Source organism: Dromaius novaehollandiae, chromosome 3, assembly GCF_036370855.1.
Source record: "Dromaius novaehollandiae isolate bDroNov1 chromosome 3, bDroNov1.hap1, whole genome shotgun sequence".
NCBI lineage: Eukaryota > Metazoa > Chordata > Aves > Casuariiformes > Dromaiidae > Dromaius > Dromaius novaehollandiae.
Genome location: NC_088100.1, coordinates 93,704,085 through 93,722,072, shown reverse-complemented (window position 1 = coordinate 93,722,072; position 17,988 = coordinate 93,704,085). Strand labels below are relative to the sequence as shown.

The 17,988-nt window shown below is 47.5% G+C and overlaps 2 protein-coding genes across 4 annotated transcripts in view; one reads left to right on the top strand and one right to left on the bottom strand.

The window, feature by feature from the left end:
• Positions 1-2,587: 2,587 nt before the first annotated feature.
• TMEM151B (transmembrane protein 151B) overlaps positions 2,588-17,988 on the bottom strand; it is a 31,399-nt gene continuing 15,998 nt past the window's right edge. Inside the window, exons 4-7 of one of the 3 annotated variants that reach the window (XR_010388517.1) lie at positions 11,107-11,146; positions 10,282-10,361; positions 9,065-9,222; positions 2,588-8,991 (exon numbers count right to left, since the gene is read on the bottom strand). Coding sequence is in view for 2 of the 3 variants with exons in the window: in XM_064509522.1 (XP_064365592.1) it covers positions 17,144-17,181 (38 nt within the window). In the remaining variant the exon portion in view is untranslated. Of the gene's footprint in view, positions 8,992-9,064; positions 9,223-10,281; positions 10,362-11,106; positions 11,147-11,609; positions 17,400-17,988 lie in introns of those variants that run through there. The other 2 variants (XM_064509524.1, XM_064509522.1) reach the window with 2 other exon arrangements.
• Positions 2,902-10,288, top strand: TCTE1 (t-complex-associated-testis-expressed 1). Its single transcript, XM_026122940.2, has 4 exons — positions 2,902-3,082; positions 5,148-5,716; positions 7,094-7,543; positions 9,628-10,288. Exons 1-4 carry the CDS (start codon positions 2,902-2,904, stop codon positions 9,802-9,804), a joined length of 1,377 nt encoding a protein of 458 aa, XP_025978725.2. The 3' UTR covers positions 9,805-10,288.

Below are 17,988 nucleotides of genomic sequence, written 5' to 3'. Positions count from 1 at the left end.
TGCTAGATTCCTGTTCACACTGAATGCTGAGTGGGAACAACAGAGTCAGAGGAGCTGGCTTGGTGCAGAGCTCAGATACAGACAAAAGTCCTCAGCACCTGGGCCACAAACACTCTGAGCTGTGTTCTGCAACCTCACATTTGGGATCAGCCTACACTGATATTAGTCCCAACCTAGGTAACCTCTCACATTGGGCAGCCATCACTAAACATTCAACATATCGAGGGGTTGCACTGATTTCTAGAGCTGGCTTTATGCTCTGCCTGAGGACAGTTGCATCTCCTGCTTGGCCTGCAGGAGGCCATTTGGCAGTGTTGTATGCACCATGGGTTGCTTTCTAAAAACCAATCTACCATCAGTATACTGGCAATCAGATTATTTGCTGGAACACAACCATGAAATAATCCTAGGCCACCAATGTTGCACTAGCTTTTCCTAACAGCTGGTTTTTAAAGATTGCTCCCAGAAGGTCAGAAAAGTTATCAGAAGCTCTAATCAGCTGTGACTGGCCTGGGGGACACAGTGACACAGATGCTTTTTGAATAGGATGGAGGACTGAGCAAGGAGAAAACATTTTTCTCAGGCACCTCTCCTCTTCTAATGCCACCTGACTGCCATCTGGCTGCACTTTCCTGTTCCACCAAAGACTGCCAGCATTAAGAGCTGGGTTTTCAGCTGGGTTGTGTTGTGTTCCCTTTCCCCTCAGTGGTAGCTTGCTGTCACAGCACCTTCCTTTGGAGGCAGGAAGCTCTTCAACCAAATGTTTCTCACTTCTCATTTTGGCACAGTTACATTGCGCATCAGTCATTCTTTCCCCTTCCGCATCCCTCCTTCTTCAGAACAAGCCCCCTTTTTCTATGGCCTTTGCCTTTGTCATCCTTTCACCAGTGCCTGCCGGGAGACATAACCTCCCTGCCCTGGCACCTTTCATCATCCTGCTTTGTGATGGAGAAACCCCTGCCACTGCCATCTCCCTCATCCCTGTTTCCTGACTCTCATTCTGAAAAGGTTATTCCCTTCTAGGACCTGCTGAAAATGCATTTAGGGAAGCTTTTGCTGACACACTTGCTGCAGTATAATATGAATCATTTTGCTTTGCTTTTCTAGTTCCTGGCATTTCACAGGTCTTTTGCATGTTCCTTTGTAGGCCCTTTCATCAGATGTCTTTCGGAGGGGGGAGGAGCAAAGGGAGGAAAGCTAGCAAAGCCTACTACAAAGCTTTCAGAAAAAGAGGGGCTTGCACTGACTGAGGCAGCAAAAACTGGGACTTCAGGGGAAAAGGATGCAGCCTTGTGCAGGGGAAGGAAATGAGGCGTTTATGTGGGGAGCACCATCTGGCTCTTGCCCTCTGTAAAGGAGGAGCTGTTTGCAATCAAAGCACTGTTCAGCTGAGGGATGTTGTGGCACAAGATACTACATGGCTGTCAGCCTCTATGTAGGATGTTGACACAGAATCCTTTGACTCTGCCATAGTGCAGGGCCCCCGCTGCCCCAAGGCCTCTCCTTGGTCTTGCAGGAAGCTGCCCTTGCCTCTGACGCTGCCAGCCATCATTCTGCCTGGTGCTGTTTTCACATGCTCCGGAGACTCTAACTGTCCTTCTCCCTTTCGAGCAGCTCCCTTGAAATTCAGTTCGTCACAATTACTCTCTTGTTTTTATAAGCCTCTTTCTTCTCCCACTGAACTGCAGCCCTGTTATGTGCAGTTAGCCCCAAGAAAGATTTAGCATAGGTCTGGGCATCCTGAGACACATTTGCCAAGCCTGGGCAATGTTGTTGAGCCCAGGACTCAGAAGGCAAAAGAGCAGCCTTCTTCCTAGTGTCTCATCTGACCCTTTCAGACTGGAGTGATTGGTGAGGGAACCATTAGGACTTTCAGACAATAATCATACATGTGTGATAATGAAGGCCAGGAGTGCTGGTCTTGAGATTGGGGTAGGAAATAGCAAATGGGAAGATTTGGTCTGGGAAAGCTTTGCAGAGCTAATAAGACTTGGGCATCCTTCCTTTTGCTCTAGCCTGGTTCTTTTAGCTCATATATGCTTATGCTCAGTGTTGGTCTGAACAAATCTGACCCACCTCATGAGTTAATGGATGTTTGGAAGGAGTTCAGCTGGTAAGTAATTGGGAAAGGCAGAAAAAATGAATACATGTATAGTAAGCATCTGTCTTTGAAGAGTTGTAAGAGCACGCATATTGGATCTGACGGGAACTATCTGGCCCAGTATCCCATTTCTGACAGTGGCCAGATGCAAGTATAGATGTTGCTTCCCTCCAGCACTCTCCCCACCTCCAACCATTTTCAACTCCTATTGAGCCAGATATGGTTTCTGTGTGTTCAGTCATTCTCGGGGGGGTTATCTTCCACAAATGTGTCCAGTCTCTACTGAAACCTCCACAGATTTTCAACATCCACAACATCTTGTGGCAAGAAACTCCCCAGCGTTAACTACAGGTGGTGTGAAGAATCATTTCTTTTCTGTGTTTTGAACTCACTTCCTGCCGGCTTCACCTTAAGGCCTCTATTTCTTTTACTGGAAAAGACAGTAAGCAACCAATTCCTGTCCACCCTCTTCAAAAGCACTTTGAATTAACACTACATTATCATCTGTTTATTACATGTGGTACCTAGAGATGTCTTTGTGCAGGGCACTATATGAAGATAAGACTAAATAATAGTTGCTGTGCTGCAGTGCTCCCAGTCCAAGCAGAAGAAGCAGGCAAAGGGCGGGAGAAAAGTGCATTACAAAAGAGCAACGTGAGCAAAGTATTCTTATTCCTGGCCTTTTACTAAAATTATCTTTTTCTGTTCCAGGTAGCCCAGCTGGAAAACGTGGTGGTGACTTCTGATCTCAAGCAGTTTTCCTCCAGCTTCTTCTGAAGGAAAAGTGGGACCTGAGCAGGATGCAGGAGCCAGTGGCTGGTGATGTGAGCACAGTCCTTCCCTCATTCCCATCCCAGGCCAGCCTCGCTGCTGATTCGTACTGTATACAACGCGTCATTGCTGAGGATCCTGAGTGGTCCCTCGCCATTGTCCCACAGCTCACTGAGCTCTGCCTCCAGCACATCATTTGCAATTTTGAAAGTAAGCAGGAGTGCTTCTCCCCCAGGACACACAGGGAGACAGCATCTGTCTTGGGGAGCAGAGGGTCAACAGAGCAGGCAAATGCCTCTGAAAGGCACAGAGGGTGGTACCCAGCCCTGCCAGAGAAACAGATGGAGAAAAACATCTCCTCAAGCAGCTAGTTAAGCAAACTGTCTAGTTGCTAAGCATGTACTTGCACACTCCAGGGATGTTTTAGTCCTCTGGGCTGCTATCCAGGATGTGACTCTGCCCTAACCTTGTCCTATCATTTCTTCTTCCTTCCGTGGTCTGCTGGACTCACTACCTCAGCTGTGACCAGGACTGTGAAGTTGCTATTTCCTTCTCTTGATTCATACACACATTACAGTAGCACTCAAGGATGGAGCCCCCATTGTGCTGAGTGCTGTAAAAAGAGACGTAGAAATACTCCCTGCTCCAAGGAGCCCCCATCTCAGAATTCATATTGTACTCACAGTTTCAGGCCTTCTCCACAGCTTGTGGTGGTGATGTGACAAGTCATGTCCCCAGGCAGGGAAGGTGCTTTTGAGGCAGATGGACTGATGAAACACAGCAAAAACATAGAAAGGGTGTCTCATCTGGGAATTGGATGGGAGGGGGAAAGACAGGACCTACCTGTGTTTTTGGCTGACTCAGTGGAGTTGTAGCAAAGACCAAAGATAGGGTATATCCACACTGAAGCTGTAACACAGTATAGAGAAGCTCAGTGCTGCCTTAGACCAGGAACTGGTGCTTGGGGGTCCCAGATGGGAGCCCTTCCAAGTCCTATCAGTTTGATCAGTCAGCCTGATGCCAAATAGATTGGACCTACAGCGTAGGCATTAAGTGTGCTCAGTCTCTGGGGGTCCCTCATACCAGCATCTGACCTGTGCAGCTGCATCTTGCCCGCTGCTGTTGCCTGAGTGAGCTAGACTGAAACTAGTTCAGTTATGTCAACATGTGTCCAACCTCTGCTTGCACTGTGAGTCTTTGCAGAGAAGGTCACTGCAGTGCCAGCTGTAGGACACTGGAGAAGAGACTCCTGGGAGAGCCTCTGGTAAAACTCTGGGTGTCCTTAGGAAGGAAATGCCCCAGAGAGAGAAAAATATAAGACTAAGACCACCTTTTGTCCAAGAATCTGATTTCCCATGTGCAGATAGGCCTTTCCACTGATAAGCTCTGTGATTCAACACATACATGTACTTGTCACCAAGTATTCAAGCTGTATATACACATAGCTTTTCTCTGGCATCTCTTACCACAAAGAACTTCCACCAGAGAGAAGTCAGCTGACACTCAGGGCAAGGCTTCAGGGAAGGCACTGAGGAGAGAAAGCTCCTGGGAAAAGAGAACCTTTATTTAACAGGGTGGATCTGAAGGCTAAGATAAAGTGTGTCTTAGTGAGAAGGACTCAGGAATCAGTTTGGGGTAAGACAGACACCTGAGTTAAGATGAGAAGATAAGAGGACTTGTATGAAAAGCACACAGAGAGTTCACTTCTCAAATATCATCCTTCAATATGGTTAGAATCCAAAGGGAGAAAGTTGAGCAAATGACAAGCCAAATTCTGCCATCACTATAAGCCTAGAATAGTTGTGTTAGTGGCAGCAGTCTTCCTCTGAATATAAACCCAATTAAAACCAAATTTAAACTGATGATCTGGATTTACAGTGCTTGAAAGCAGATACTTTCAAGATCTGTTCAAAACTACATGCAAATTCCCAACTACAGGTCAATAACCTTAGTCAGGACCTTATTTGCCCCTTATTTGGGACCTTACCCAGCTTTGGTAGTTATAGAGATGGGAGCTAAGTTTCTGATACAGTTTCCAAATATTATGAGAGTAAATTCAATTACGCTGATATTGTATAGTGAAAAGATAGAAATACCCCAAAATGAGTCAGTTTCTGCCAGCTTAGTTCCCTGCATCAGCTAATGGCAACTGAGAAGGGATCCAGTATCAGTGGGGGGGGCATGGACACACAGCTGAGGGTCTGGGCAGAACTCTGGCCTACAGGCCATGGGCCTACAGCTCAGAGCAACCTCTCCTCTTCTCCATTCCCTCCAGAGAACCCTATTATGGACCGTCTTCTGCCTGAGCACCAAAGGAAGGTGCTGGACAAGCTCTCCACTGGACTTCCACTCACTGTGACTGCCAACCTAATACACGATGAGGACTACTGGAAGAGGTGCTGCACTCAGCGCTGGCAAGTGTGTGACGTCTCCAACTATGGAGACAGCTGGAAGCGGATGTTCTTTGAACGTCACCTGGAGAACATCCTGAAATGTTTCATCCCTAACATCACGGACCCCAACCAGGTCCTGGAGCTCATCCCGCTCTGCAAAGAGTACGTGTGGAAACTGGAGGTTGATCAGTTCCTGCCACCAGTGACGCTGGATCAAAAGGAGGAAGAAGACAACTTCTCTGATTCAGGGAGTGATTTGGGGCTCAGTGAAGTCTCCATGCATCACTATGACCTGGGAGTCCTCATTACTGCTCTCCCTCATCTTGAAGAGCTTAATCTTACTTATGGTGTGAAGGACTGTGGTATGAACTTCGAGTGGAACCTCTTTAACTTCACCCACCAGGACTGTTACAACCTGGCTGTCGCCTTGAAGAAATGCCACAACTTGAAAGTAATGTATCCCAAACCGAACCTTTATTCCTCAGCTAGGTCTTCAGATTGCCTGGGGGAAGAAACCTAGGGACCAGTTTTGCTTGCTGGACACTTTTAGTCTTGCCAGCCTAGTTTGTAAGCATCTGGCTCAAATACTCTGCCTCTCTGGGACAAGTCTACACGAGTCAGTAGAGAGCAGTGTTATCCAAGTGGTACCGTTCACCACTGTTCTAGTCAGGTCCATAGCTGCTGCAGTCCCTAGAGCTGCACCAGTCTCGACTGAGCTGAATGAAATGTTGGAGCATGAAGATTCATTCCCCTTTAGATACCCTGTCTTGTAGGAGGGCAGCAACTTTCCCTTTGATAGTTCCAATCTGCCAAAGTGAAGAGAAGTTGACTTGCTGGCCTAGTGCTGAGTATCTGGTCTGGTGTATGTTCTTGTTAGAACAGGTTGTCTGAGGGTCAGTAAGCAAAACGTTTGCTCCTTCAAAAAATGTTCCCTGTAGCCAGCGAGAAAGCAGCATTCCTGTTTTAACTCCCCATGTAGTTCTGGGAGGGAGGAGAGGAGAAGCCCAGAGACAGTTTTTCATAAGGACAGTTTTTGATGGTTTATGCTCAGTAAACACTTATCAGAATGCCCCAGAGCAGACGAGATGACCCAAGAAGAGCATGGGAAAAATGTTCGCATTTTACCTAGAGTGATGAGGCTTATTCTTTCTGGGCACTAGCATAACCTTAAGTTCTGTGACCATTACAGCACAGAAATTCAGCCCCATCAAATGTCCATGGATGTTGCTGTCCAGAGAGAGCTGGCTGCATGCTTCCCCCACATATTGGCATGCTTTGGGAAACATCCTTCCACTTGGCTTCCAGAAGAGAAATCACTTTTCATGTAACTATTGAGGTGTCCTGGCCACGTAGGGCATTGCCCTTAACAAAGAGCACTGCAGGTTATTGCCAGTGCACATGAAGGTGGTCCATGCTAGTTCAGAAAGCGAGTATTTGACTGTGGCGTGAGGTGAGCTCTGCTATTGAGGTGAGTTCTGCTGTTGCTCTCTGCAGAAGTTTGGGCAGCTTTATCTCATTTAATTTAGCTCTCTGTGTCCAAGATCCTACGGTGTCAGAAGATAGGGGCAGGCATTTCCAGGAAATGAACCATTTCACCCTAGAGTAGGCATGGGATGTCAGTGGCATGACCTGCCTTCTGGAAGAGCCTGCCCTACCCAGTATAAAAGCAGCTATTTTATTTAGCCTACATGACAAGGTGTCTGAAGCAAAGTGAGATGAATCCTGCCTCTGGTGAGCAGCTGCCATGGGTTTAACTCACTTGAGGTCCTCTGAAAAGCTCATTCCAAAGCACTGGTCATTTTAATGCCCCTGTCTTTTATCTCCACAGATTTTAAAGCTGACACGCAGCAAAGTGGATGATGACAAGGCCAGGCTGCTGATCCAGAACTTGCTGGATCACCCCTGTTTGTTGGAGCTGAACTTGTCCCACAATCTCCTCGGGGACAAGGGGGCACGTGCTGTTGGCAAGTTGATCAACCGCAGCAAATTAGAAATCCTTGATCTGTGTAACAACCAGATCCGTCACCTGGGAGCTCAGGCTCTTGCTCGAGCCCTGGCCAGTAACTCCACCCTGACATCCCTGAATCTGCGTCTCAACTGCGTGGAGGATGAAGGCGGGCAGGCAATCGGCCGTGCCTTGCTGACCAACACCACTCTGAAGTCTATCCATCTGGGAAGTAACGAGCTGTCAGAGCCAACTGCTATGCTTTTCTCCCAAGTCCTTGCTCAGAACAGCACACTGACTAGTATCAATTTCTCATGCAACCACATAGGGCTGGTAAGAGAAACCCTTTCACTCTGCAGCTTGTGTGTCTGAGTGGTTGTGTTGCAAAGCAGACACTGAGCCCGCTCTGTCTCAAAGCCAGAAAGCCAAATGCATCCCTCACTTTGCCATCTTGCTGTGATAACAACAGTTACAAGTAATGAAGAGACTATAGCAGATGTCGGGAAGGAGAAGAACATCTTCTTCTGTGTGCGCACGCACATTTATCTCACCTATTATGTCTAGCTCTTTTCACAGAGCTCTCAGGAGGAATCTGGCTTTCAGGCCTGGAGCTTCTGGGCAGACAAATTTCCCCATGGGAAACTGAAATCGAGGAAATTGGGAAAATCACAGCCACTTTACACACAGGGGAGTAGAAAATAGTGATAGGTGGAATGATGTTAGGGCCTTTTTCATATCCTCTGTATCTGCTGTGCCATCTGTTACTCAGCAGCACACAGGTAGTTTCAACCTTCTCAGGAACTCTCCTGGCCATCAAACACTCAGAGCAGATTGTTAGAAAATTGTATCAGTTATTGAGCTGCTGTAACTCATCCTACAGCTCTGGACTGGTATGGTAGTTCAAAAGCATCACATCTGGATGCTTGTATGTGGCTCCTAAACCACGGGCTCACATTTTCCAGATGGAGGAGCATCCTCAGATCCTACTACATCCCTAAGAACTACAGTATGCAACATCTCCATAAACCAGACCACTTCTCTTCAGCTGATTAAAAAGATCTTTAGAAATCTGAAACTAGACAGCCAAATACAATTATGTTGGCTTTTAAACTTTGTGTGCTGCCTCAATTTTCTCACTGTCACAATAAAGAGATAGCGAGACCAGCTGTCCCTTCTGGCAGGAATATTGGCTCAATGTATTTGGCAAAGGTTTTAAAAGGATTTGATGGCAGAAAACCTTTTGTGAGTTCTGATTTTTATGATCCTGGATACAGAAAAACATTTGAGTGTAATGATACTATGGGCAAAAGCTGGAAAGGATAGAAGGATTTTTGCTTAGAAAATAATCATCTCTGTGCTTAGCACCTTCCATATGATAAGCTCTCCTGGTGCCCATTTGTGAAGCTCCATAGCACCTCAACAAGTGGACTGGTACTATTATCTTTGTTTTATACACAGGGGAACTGAGGGTCTCACTGGAGATTCTTCAGTGAATCAATGATACAGCTACAAATTACAACTAAAAATGTCCACAGGCCATTGCTATGATCACTGTGATCCCGAAAATGGCAATACCGTTCAGGGGCTGAGATTCCTGGGTACCAAACTGCTAGAGATGCATCAAATTCTGGCCACTGTACTCTCTTAAAAGGAGACTCATCTCCCTTCTCATGCTCTGTCCTTTTTAGCAAAAGTCTAGCAGGTAGGGTGCTGGGGAGAGAGGACTGTCTGAATGAAGGAGATTGGGTCAGCACGTGTACTGAGTACCTGAAAGAGAATAGCTGTGGGAAAAAAAAGTCAAATGGTCACATCCCTAAAGATGACTTTACAGGTAAGGGAAGGAAATGCACCAACCGTTCCTAAAGCTGATATCTATGTAGCATTTTCCATTGAAGCTTGAACTTCCCATGCAGACTGGACTTGGGTTGCTTGAGAGTGTCCCCCCACAAAAGCTGATCCTCCCAGGGAGACGGCATCCAAGCAGGAGACCATGAGTACAAGGGTTCTTGGCACTGCGGAGATGAGGAAGAGTGCACAAATCATGCTGCTGTTTGCCCCAACCAGCAGTGAGCTGAGAACTAGGGCACAGGTTAGAGCAGAGACTCCTTTCAGGTTATTATCTCTGTCTGTGCTATGAACCAGCCTGAGCTTGAGGACTGCTGACATGATACCCAGAGGGAGTCGTTAGCATGTGTCATATCACTATGTGCTGCATAAGCACTTCTCTTGTAAGCAATGTTTCAGGCTTGGGTGGAGGCCTTGGTAATTTTTAGCACAGTCTGATGGGCTCCTTTCTCTGCAGCTCTACAACCAACAGCAGGGGAGTGCAGAGGAAGTTGCTCTGGGGATGAAAGAAAGGCAGCAATAAACTTCACTCTTCGACCTCCTCCTCTCATCCCTTCTCTTACCAATTGCAGGATGGTGGCAAGCAGCTGCTTCAAGGGCTCATGGATAACAAGATTTTGACTGAGTTTGACCTCCGCCTGGCAGAGGTGGGCCAGGAGAGTGAATATCTCATCAACCAAATTCTGCGGGCCAACCAGGAAAGAGCCCGGCTGAGATCTCTGCAGTATCCATCAGTCAAACCCCTCTGAAGAAAAATCTCCAGAAATCAATGGGCTTTTCAGGTACCGGTAGTCTACTGTGTAAGATTGGGCACGAAATACCTCCCCTTTCTGAGTGCTGTGGCAAACATGGCTCCCTGCTGGAGGTGAGCAGGAGGGAAGCATAGGAGGCACTTGGTGACTGTAATCCAGACCAGACCAGCACACAGACCACAGAGAAGGGGCTCTACGGCTTCATCAGACATTATCCCGTCTTCCCACCCAGCTCCCACATTCTGCTGTCCCACAGACTTCAAATCATCCCATGGTACCTTGGTGCTGGAAATTCCAGCTCTCCCCTTACAGGCAGAATTGCCTGGAGCTGCAGGAAAAGGTCGTCTGTTAGAAAACATTGTACATCCACTGGGGGTGGTAGTGGCTTTAACTGGCCATGGTTTGTGTGCAGGAAGGTATTCAGCCTCTGAAATGTCACCAACACATGTTGGTGACAGGAGCAAAGACACTCACCTGCCCAGTCTGCTGTGTTTCTAGACCACCTGCTTTGTCCGAGGCTTTGATGTAGGATGGGATTTTTCATCCTTCATTTGCTGCAAAACAGCATCCATTTGATAACAGAGCAAATGCTAAGTTAATATCAGTCTCTGTGTGTGAACAGCAATGTTTTAGTGCTTTTTGGGAAGGCAGCCTTTACTTTGGAGGTTTGTCTTTATTTGTATTTTTGAGAAATACTCAACTTGTGGCAGCTACTACAGCCTTTCTCTGCCAGATCCCCATCATCCTAGCCTGTGGCTCAATATGAGAAAAGCATTAGATCTAATGGGGCTGTAGTGGCTTCACAGAAACAATTTGCCTCTTAAGTTCTCTTTCCCACTGTGCTTACCATTAAATCCCATCTCCTGTGGTTTGCTACATGTTCCTGTAGCAAGCTCAGGGTAAGATTATGAAAGGGAATGAGTTTGGGCAACTGGATGTTGTTCCACCTGTAAAACACCTAAGGTGAATAGCGCCCCTAAATGGTCTAGTTCAGATTTAATCCTCAGGGCAGGCAACTATTTCAGGCTTTTTCCTGGAGGTGGAAGTGAGATGCATAGAGGGTAGAGGAATGTTGTTTGTAGTTGCTCAGAAGCTTTTTCTCATTATTGATCCAGCTGAGGTTTTAGCCCTGTTTTTATAGCAAAACCTGTCTAGTTTCAGGTATGGGTGGTGAAATGTAAAGCCATTCAATAAATGATAGCTCTCTCCAACATCCTTTCCTGCTTTGTGCTGTTAGGCCTTTGAACACTGCTAGCCTGGCTATGCGAACAGGTGAATTCTTTAAAACCAGATGCTCACCTTTAAAACCAGATGCTCAAGAAGGTGGTTCTTTGCAATCCTGTCAAAAAAAAAAAAAAAAAAATCTGTGCTTCACAGAACTTGGAGCGAGAGGGATCCCCCCTGGGATCCTGCAGGACTGCTGGACCACACATTTCACAGGGTTGTGTGGCAAAGACCGGATGCCTTGCTGAAAATGGAGCTGCTTCCTTGGGTTTGGAGGGAGACAGATCCCTCCCATCACAAGGAGAAGGGGTCAGTATAAGAAGCAGCCCAGGCTGTCATTTACCCTTCCCTTCTGCCTCATGGGCTATGGTCACCTGAGGAGGTTAGGAAAGGCCACCTACCTGATTGCCTCAGTCCTTTGATCACCCCAATCAGGAGAGGTTGGCAGCGAATTAAGCAAACTGACTAACCCTTCTAGGCCTTCATTCAATCCCTGCCCTTTGAGCAATACAGGGGCTTCAAGTGTCTCCCAACTCTGGCCTGCACAAGTGCTCACAGACCCACTGCTGAGAGCCATGTCAGTGAATCATCTGAAACTTTTATTACACCGATTTGGTTTACAATCTTTGTACTTTGATATTTCCAACAAAAAAGGCAACATTGTGATATACTGTTTGTACATATATAGAGAGACAGACAGAGCTAGATCATATTGACATAGTTGAAAAGTAAAAACTGTTCCCAGTGCTCACAAAAGAATTTGTTAGCCATATACCCGCTTGTGCCTTGCTCTGCCTGATGGATACAGACATCTGTGGCTCTGCTGCCTGCAGACCCCTGGCCAACAGGGCCTTTACCTGCTTGATGTCATGGCCTTATAGATCAGAAAGGATAGAGTGCGAGGCTATCACCAGCAGCAGTGGCCACACTAGAGGTGGCAACACGGATCACCCCAAAGCCCTTGCAGATCAGTATAGCTCCCTTCCAAACTATATATGGATGCTCCAGGGGCTAGGTCTGCAAGAAAATATAACCAGTGGTAGCAGCTGTGAAGCCTTCCCACCCTGGCATCTCCAACTATTTGTTTCTCATCCTCGAGACCGAGGTATTGAATAGATTTATTTCTCTTTGTTTGCATTTACAAAATATTTCCACTGAATGACACACCTGAATGAGATGAGAGCTTGTGTTTACAAACGGCAGAAAAGGCTCAGATTAGATTCAGGCTGAAGAAGGAACAGCTCCAGCAATAAGGGTGGGATTTGGGTTTAAGGGAATGGCCTCGTCCTGGGAAAGCCTGCACGTAGCTCTGAGCGCAGGGCTGTGTCTGAACAGCCAGCTGTGCAGTAAGAGCTAGTGCTGGGAGTGCAGTGATGTGATCCCTCAAACATGCTAGCAGAGCCAGTGAAGAACAGGGCTGGAAAGAAAAAGGCTGTGAATATGTGTCACTGGAAAAACTGTATTAAATTGCTTTCCAGGATACTCACAGCTCCCCTGGCTGCAAATGGCCAAGATTGTTAACACAACACCGAAGCCTTCTATCCACCATCCAAACACATTCCTGGGCCATCATGTGCACAAACTCCTGGCCAGGTAGCTGTCCGGAGAACCCTTTGCCTTCCCCCGCATGAATCTCTCAGCCAGTCAAAGAGCAAGACCGAAACCGAGCAGTCTGCATGGCCAGACACTTGCCCACACGCAAGAGACCAGCAGAGGGAATTGTCAACCAGCTTGCAAGGGTTCAAACTGTTTCAAACACTGTATGAGTTGGTAAAAATTAAAGCCTGTTCCCAGACAACTGACAGAAACAACAGATTCACTGAATGAACAATCCCACTTCTGGTAGGTCACGTCACATTCAGGCCCGGTTACGTAGGTGTGGGACTACCTTGCAGTGTGGTCACTCCTCGATGATGTGCCTGGAAGGGCACGTGCTGCAGTGTGGTGCTGATGCAGGGTGAGTACAAACCCCCTAGCTCTTCTGTGAAATTCATACCCAGGAATTGCTGAGAGGCTTTGAGGAGGGAGGTCAAATGTGGGCCTCCATATCTAGGAGGGAATGACCTTCTGCTCCTTTTCTGGGAGCTCTTCTTCCCTCCCATCACTGTCCATCACTGAAGAACATGGGTGCCCTGTGAACAGCATTCAGTCGTGTGAAACGGCAGAGGCAGGGGGACCCCGGCCAATCTGGGAACATCCTCTTGCTCACAGGGTGTGCATCGGTCTGTACCAGTGTGATGGGGAAGACGGAGGTGGCTGGGAAGTAAAAGAGGCTCCTAGACTTCTGAATTCAGGAGAATGACACAAGTGCTTTTGCTTTGAATATGCCAGGAGGCGCCTCTGCTCCAGCCTGACACGGTGCGAGGCGGGCTCCCTAACGCAGCAGATGGCGAGCTGTGCTTCTCTGCTCTGACTGAAGTGCACACAGTGTAAGCACCCGGTGGCTGGCTTCCCAGGCCTCTCAGCTTCTGCTCACAGCAAAAGAGGCATTGATTTGCAAGGTGTCATGCTGGCATATGTCGTAAACATGACAGCAGGTTGATTTCGAGCACCAACTAGGGATGGAGGAGCAGGCTGCCTTGGGGCAGGCAGACACCATGCATGAAAATCATTACTGCACTCACCCTCCCTTCGCTCCATCAAGGCTGGCTTTGTCCACACTGAACTTCTGTTCCTGCCTGCCAGGGTACTGCTGGCCTTCAACATAACTAGGCAAGGTGCTCATAACTAGCCATTAACAGCAGAAAAGAAAGACAGTGGAGCTGTTTGCTGCCCCCCTAGACAGAATAACAGAGCCAACTGTGTCTCCTGACAGGGTGAGGGCCTGGACTCAGGCAGGCTTGGAGCATTTCCAGGTCACCTCCTAGAGGCAAACTTTGAAACTGAATTGGGGAGTAAGTTGTGTCCTTGTAAAACAGTATGGCAAGCACTACTAGCCTGATGCACACAAGGTGCAGGCCACAGCCCTGCACCCCAGGTGACCAACACAGCTCTCCTGACTGCTGGTGACCCACCAGTTTACCCCATTAGCACCAAAAATGCTGGTGCTCTACACACAACACCCTCCCTCCAAACATCCCCACCAGCTAGCCCTGTCCTGGGCCCATGCACTGCTCTGCTGACAGATGTCCATGTCAGCCTGCACTTTTTGCTAACATGACCCTCTCCTGGATTCCTCCTTTGGTCACAGTGAAGAGACATGAAGCCTGAGCTCATGTGGCTGGGAAGATGGGAAGCAGCACAGAGCCAACCTCTGCATCAGCTTTCCTAGGCAGAGAGGACAGCTAAGAAATGAAGCAGTTCCTCCCTACAGGCTATGCCTGAAATAGCCAACTGTCAGATCCCCGTCCTCAGCCTTGATGGATTAGCCTCTCCAAGGCACAAGGCAATTTATTCATTAGTGACATTTACACCTTGTGGCTGCATTATCCATTGTGGTTTGGTGACACGTGCTCAAGCTGTCAGTGCTGAGCTGGGAGGCAACATTGTTGCTCTGATGATGCAGGGAGGCTTGGCCTAGGCACCTGAGCTTGCGAATACCTCCTGCCTGTCTCCTTAGCCAGAGCATGTCCACAGCCTGTTTTGTTCCAGGTCTTTTCCATCAAATGCCCTGCTCCCTCTGTTTCATTCTTCCCCTCTGTCTCTTCCCTACCTTGAAACACTGGTGCTCTAGCACACAGGCTCCTGCTCTGTCTTGTCTCACGTCTCTCACAAAAATCATCACATTACACAGCTGTTCACATACAGACCCTCCCCTCCTAGATCTTGCTGAGCATTCACACTGTTCTACCCTCCTAAGTTAGCTCCTCCATGAGCTGGGTCTTGTTCGGCCCACAACAAAGCTTCCCTCCATCTCAGCAGAGCAGCACAGAGCCCATGTTCAGAGAATCTCCTGCAGACATGCTGCTTTCATCATGACACCGTTCCCTGGTCCCACACAGCTACAAGAGCCTACTTGCTCCTCCTCGTCAGGGAGAACCCCAGTGAACTGGAGATAAGGAACAGCAAAATGTCAAAGGCTTCTGTTTTCTGGCTCCGGTCTGTTGAAGTGCTTTCTGCAAAGCTCTGAAGTGCCTGCCTACAAGGGCTGAAGGAAGTGCTGGCAAGCTCCCCAAGAAAGCATAAACCGATGCAAAAGTTACATGCCAGAGGGCAGGATGCGCTGCAGTGCTCTACAGGCTACACTATTTCCCCTCAAGGCAAGCACAAAGCATGCAAATGTGCAAGCAGTGTTTGAAGGTAGTGTACAGTTAAACTAGCAGGTTATCCTGAGGTCTGGCCACAAACACAGCCAGAGGTCATTACACATCCACAGGTATTTCACTGGCCCACAGCACCTAGCAGGGAGGGGACTGAAATGGTATGAACTCACAGCCTAGGAAGTTGTCGTGACCTCAGGAGTTCAGGGAGAGGGATGCTTTGGATAGGTCAAAGGAATGACAATTTTCAAGTCAAATTTGTGGAGGGTGAGAATAGCTGGAGAGCGTTGGCCAGGGAGCTGATCCAACAGCTCTCCCGTTTCAGCCAGCCAGCAGGGGATTACCTTGTTCTCAGACACTGCTTGCTACATGCTTTTATCCCTGCTCTCTGCCATTCATGGCAGCAAATGTGATGCTTCACACCATCTTCTCACAAAAAACAGGTCAGGAGCTTCCTTTCACAAGCAACAAGGAATGCTCTGTCACCTTGCGAACTACTCACTACAAGAATAGATGGGCTTCACCAAACCAAAGCCACAAATGCAACGACCCTCTGCATGGCTGCAGTCCTCCAGCTGTGCACACAAGTACACAGAAACACCCCCCAACGCACACGCACTTGTTCAGATGACGAGGGCAGACCTCAGTGCCTGCAGATGGAGATGTTAAACTCCAGCTCTGCTCCTGACCAGCCTATCTCGTTGCAAAACCACAGGCCTACTATCCAAATCTTTCTTTAGCCTTTCTTCTGCCACCAACACTACACACTTCTAATAGAGCTGGCTGAAATGGATTGTTTAAATGCACATCTTCATCATCAAAGATGAAACTTTTTGAGGAAAGAACAGCAAATGGAAACATTCCTCAACGCTGTTTAGGTCTTTTAGTCTCAACAAATACCATTCTTTTCTTTTCCCCTCACCTCGCCTCTTGGGGACAGGCATTCCTGGAAGGGCAGGTGCAACACATACAAACAAAACCCAACAACTTTCTGTACTGAAAAGCAGGGAATGTTTGCTTTCAACTGATCCTCTGCATCTACTTCCAGAGACTCATATAGACTCAGGCTTGGGTTTTTCAAACCTTTTCACCATTACTGGTTCATGAGCTGCCATCCAAAGTCAGAATTCATGGTATGTCAGCTGACAGCGCTGCTAATGGACATTGGTACCATGGGACTGATACAAAATACTAAGTCGTCTCAACACATTCTAGCTAAGCTGTTTCTTTCCCTAATGTGAGTAGCTAAGATTGCAGAAGCAGCTTGCACTAATGGAGAGTGAAAGAACCTTGTGTGTCTGTGTGTGAAGTTACTTTGCTCTACTAAGTCTGCTAAGTTATAATCACAGTAGGTGAACCACCCGTTCCTGAAGTTTGAAGGATTGGGAATAGTTCAGGACAGGCATCAATTTCTCACAAGCTTCATTTCCCTAAACGTCTGAAATCTACAAAAACCAAACCAATGAACAAAAAGCCCAAACAAAAACAGTCTTTGCTGGAAGGAGGGGAGAAACAAAACTCAATTAGCTTTCTAGCAGCAGCTATGCTTATTCTCAGCGTTGGATGGACATGCTGCACATTGATATGGGCTCCTGAAAACTCGGCAGCCGTTTCTGGAAGTGTTGCATAGGTGGATAATGTACCTGTCAGTAGAGCCTGGCTATGGGTTGTAGGCAGAGGAGCTTGCTGAACTCCATGAAGAAACTGTCCCTCCCCCAAGTAAGACAGACAAGACAGGGAGGGAAGGAAGAAGGGGTGTCCATGAGGCCATGGGTCTTGAAAGTCCAGTTTTGTCCTTGGAACCTCTTTTCCTTTGTGTGTGGAAAGGCTATGCTCCTGGGAGAGAAGGCTCCTCTCCCAGTCCAGTAGAGGTCAATTTGCTTGTTAGCTTGCTTTTGAGGGAGTTGATGAGATCACATCCATGGGCATAACATTCCCCTTCGTGGAGTAGCTGTGATGGAGACAGTAGAGCAGAACAACTCAACCCACTGCTTGAAGATCCAGTAGATACTCAACATTCGTTCATGTTGGCCAAGTCCCACATGAACCCCACGCATCAATGCAACACTGCAACAAATCAATTTGTCTGGATTCAAGGGCAGATCACTCTGAGCAGATGCTGGGCCATGCTCACACTGGTGTAGTTCCACTGGCTTCAATAAAATTACACTAGGAATGAACATAGCTCATTAATTTCTACTTGAAATGTGACTAAACCCATTTCCCTTTTACCAGAATGCCTTTGGGGGAAACAGTGCTGCTGGGTAGGCTCAGCCCCAGGTCTCAGCTAGGCCCCCAGGTCCTAAGAAACAGTCCTAGGTCCCCAAGTACATCTGACTCAATGGACATTCTAGGCCTGCATGCATTACAGGAGATGGTATTACCAAACAGAGCTAAGACTTAAACCATGTCCCACTTATGAGATAATATGGATCCAGATCACATGCATACAGACCCATATTCATATTCATGCAGACCTTATTCTCACCACTGAATATAAATGAAACATAATTAGAAGCACATATCATAAATTGACACTTTTAACTCTTTAGTGGTACAACTTCTGGGTGGTATGGTAGTAATTCAGACACATACCCTACAGCTACTGCACCAGAGCAGGAGCACATTACAGCAAGATTTTACCCCGCTATAAGTTAGGCAGCATCTCGGTGATACTTAGACAGTACTGAAGCCATGACTGGAAAGGCTAGAGGGAAAACTTAGAAGGTATTATTCTTCAGGCTAATCAGCAAGCAAT

What these genes read in the sequence shown, in the direction of transcription:
- TCTE1 (XM_026122940.2), top strand. Translation starts at nt 2,902, where the DNA reads ATGCAGGAGCCAGTGGCTGGTGATGTGAGCACAGTCCTTCCCTCATTC. An exon ending in CATCATTTGCAATTTTGAAA is followed by an intron (nt 3,083 to 5,147) that starts GTAAGCAGGAGT and finishes CATTCCCTCCAG; the next exon opens with AGAACCCTATTATGGACCGT. An exon ending in AGAAATGCCACAACTTGAAA is followed by an intron (nt 5,717 to 7,093) that starts GTAATGTATCCC and finishes TTATCTCCACAG; the next exon opens with ATTTTAAAGCTGACACGCAG.